At 52.6% G+C, this 1,809-nt stretch overlaps 1 protein-coding gene across 1 annotated transcript in view; it reads left to right on the forward strand.

Annotated features, from left to right (window-relative positions):
- The window catches only part of LOC130587596 (histone-lysine N-methyltransferase ASH1L-like), a 9,441-nt gene that overhangs the window by 2,414 nt on the left and 5,218 nt on the right, over positions 1-1,809 (forward strand). Inside the window, exons 2-3 of the mRNA XM_057388577.1 lie at positions 58-196; positions 1,390-1,562. Of these exons, the coding sequence (XP_057244560.1) occupies positions 58-196; positions 1,390-1,562 (312 nt within the window). The remainder of the gene's footprint in view (positions 1-57; positions 197-1,389; positions 1,563-1,809) is intronic.

Genomic DNA, 1,809 nt, shown 5'->3' on the forward strand with positions numbered 1-1,809 from the left:
GGTTCTGGCTCAGCCCAGCCTCCTCTCAGGTATATTTTTGTGTTTTTTCCCCCCCAGGTGACTGCGTTTACCTGATGCGGGACAGCCGCCGCACCCCGGACGGACACCCGGTGCGACAGTCGTACCGCCTGCTGTCCCACATCAACCGCGACAAACTCGACATCTTCCGCATCGAGAAACTCTGGAAAAACGACAAGTGAGTTCAGGAGCGTCCCCCGGGCCAGGACAGGGRTTTTATGGTTTAAATTCACGGTTCAGGTGCAGAGTTTGGGGTTTGTGTGCCATGAGGGAATGGTGTGGGGTTGGAGGTGTGAGGGAAGGATCAGAGGTGGAAATGGATGGGTTTCCTGAGTGTTGGAGCGGTGTGTGGGCACACGGGGACAGCTGGGTTTGTGTCCCCTCAGAGGGCTCTGGGTGAGCTGTCCCATGCTCTGATCTGTGATTTGTCCCCTCAGAGGGCTATCCCATGCCCTGATCCGTGTTTTGTCCCCTTAGAGGGCTGTGCCATGCTCTAATCTGTGTTTTGTCCCATTTGTCCCCTCAGTGAGCTGTCCCATGCTCTGATCCGTGTTTTGTCCCCTCAGTGAGCTGTGCCATGCTTTGATCCATGTTCTGTCCCCTTTGTCCCCTCAGAGGGCACTGAGCGAGCTGTGCCATGCTCTGAGCTGGGTCTATGTCCCCTCAGTGGGCTGTCCTATACTCTGATCTGTTTTGTCCCCTCTGTGACCTGTACCGTGTTCTGATCCATGTTTTGTCCCCTCAGAGGGCTGTCCCATTCTCTGATCTCTGTTTTTGTCCCCTCAGAGGGTTTTGGGTGAGCTGTCCCATGCTCTGATCCGTCTTTTGTCCCTTTTGTCCCCTCAGAGGGCACTGAGTGAGCTGTCCCATGCTCTGATCGCTGTTTTTTCCCCTCACAGGGCTGTGCCATGTTCTAATCTCAGTTTTGTCCCCTTCAGAGGGCTGTTCCCTGCGCTAATCTCAGTTTTATCCCCTCAGAGGGCTATCCCCTGCTCAAATCTCAGTTTTGTCCCCTCAGTGATCTGTCCCCTGCTCTAATCTCAGTTTTGTCCCCTCAGAGGGCTGTGCCATGCTCTGATATCTGTGTTTTGTCCCCTCACAGGGCTGTCCCATGCTCTGTTCTCAGTTTTGTCCTCTTTGTCCCCTCAGAGGGCTCTGGGTGAGCTGTCCCATGCTCTAATCTCAGTTTTGTCCCCTCACAGGGCTGTCCCCTGCTCTAATCTCAGTTTTGTCCCCTCAGTGATCAGTCCCATGCTCTGATCTCAGTTTTGTCCCCTCAGAGGGCTGTCCCATGCTCTGATATCTGTGTTTTGTCCCCTCACAGGCCTGTCCCCTACTCTAATCCCAGTTTTGTCCCCTTTTTCCCCTCAGGGAGGAGCGCTTTGCCTTTGGCCACCATTATTTCCGTCCTCACGAAACGCATCACTCGCCTTCTCGCAAATTCTACCACAACGAGCTCTTCCGGGTGCCGCTGTACGAAATCATCCCCTTGGAGGCYGTGGTGGGGACGTGCTGCGTGCTCGACCTCTACACCTACTGCAAAGGTGACAATTTTACACTTTTTTAATATTTTKGKCARSGCCTGGGGCRGTTTGAGCCCCGCTGACCAGGCYGCTYGCYCCYRGAGGGAAATGGGAAAAARATAAAGGCCAGGGGTTGGGATAAAAATGCTGGGTTTTATAAAAAAAAAACACCACAGTTTTGTGCTGGAATAAATTAAAATGTTGTAATTGTAATGATAATAATGATAAGGGAGATGACAGAGAGAGAAATGTCCAATATCTGAAGGGG

The sequence above is a fragment of the Malurus melanocephalus genome, unplaced genomic scaffold (genome assembly GCF_030028575.1).
Source record: "Malurus melanocephalus ecotype Western Australia unplaced genomic scaffold, MMel_1.1 scaffold_2124, whole genome shotgun sequence".
Taxonomy (NCBI): domain Eukaryota; kingdom Metazoa; phylum Chordata; class Aves; order Passeriformes; family Maluridae; genus Malurus; species Malurus melanocephalus.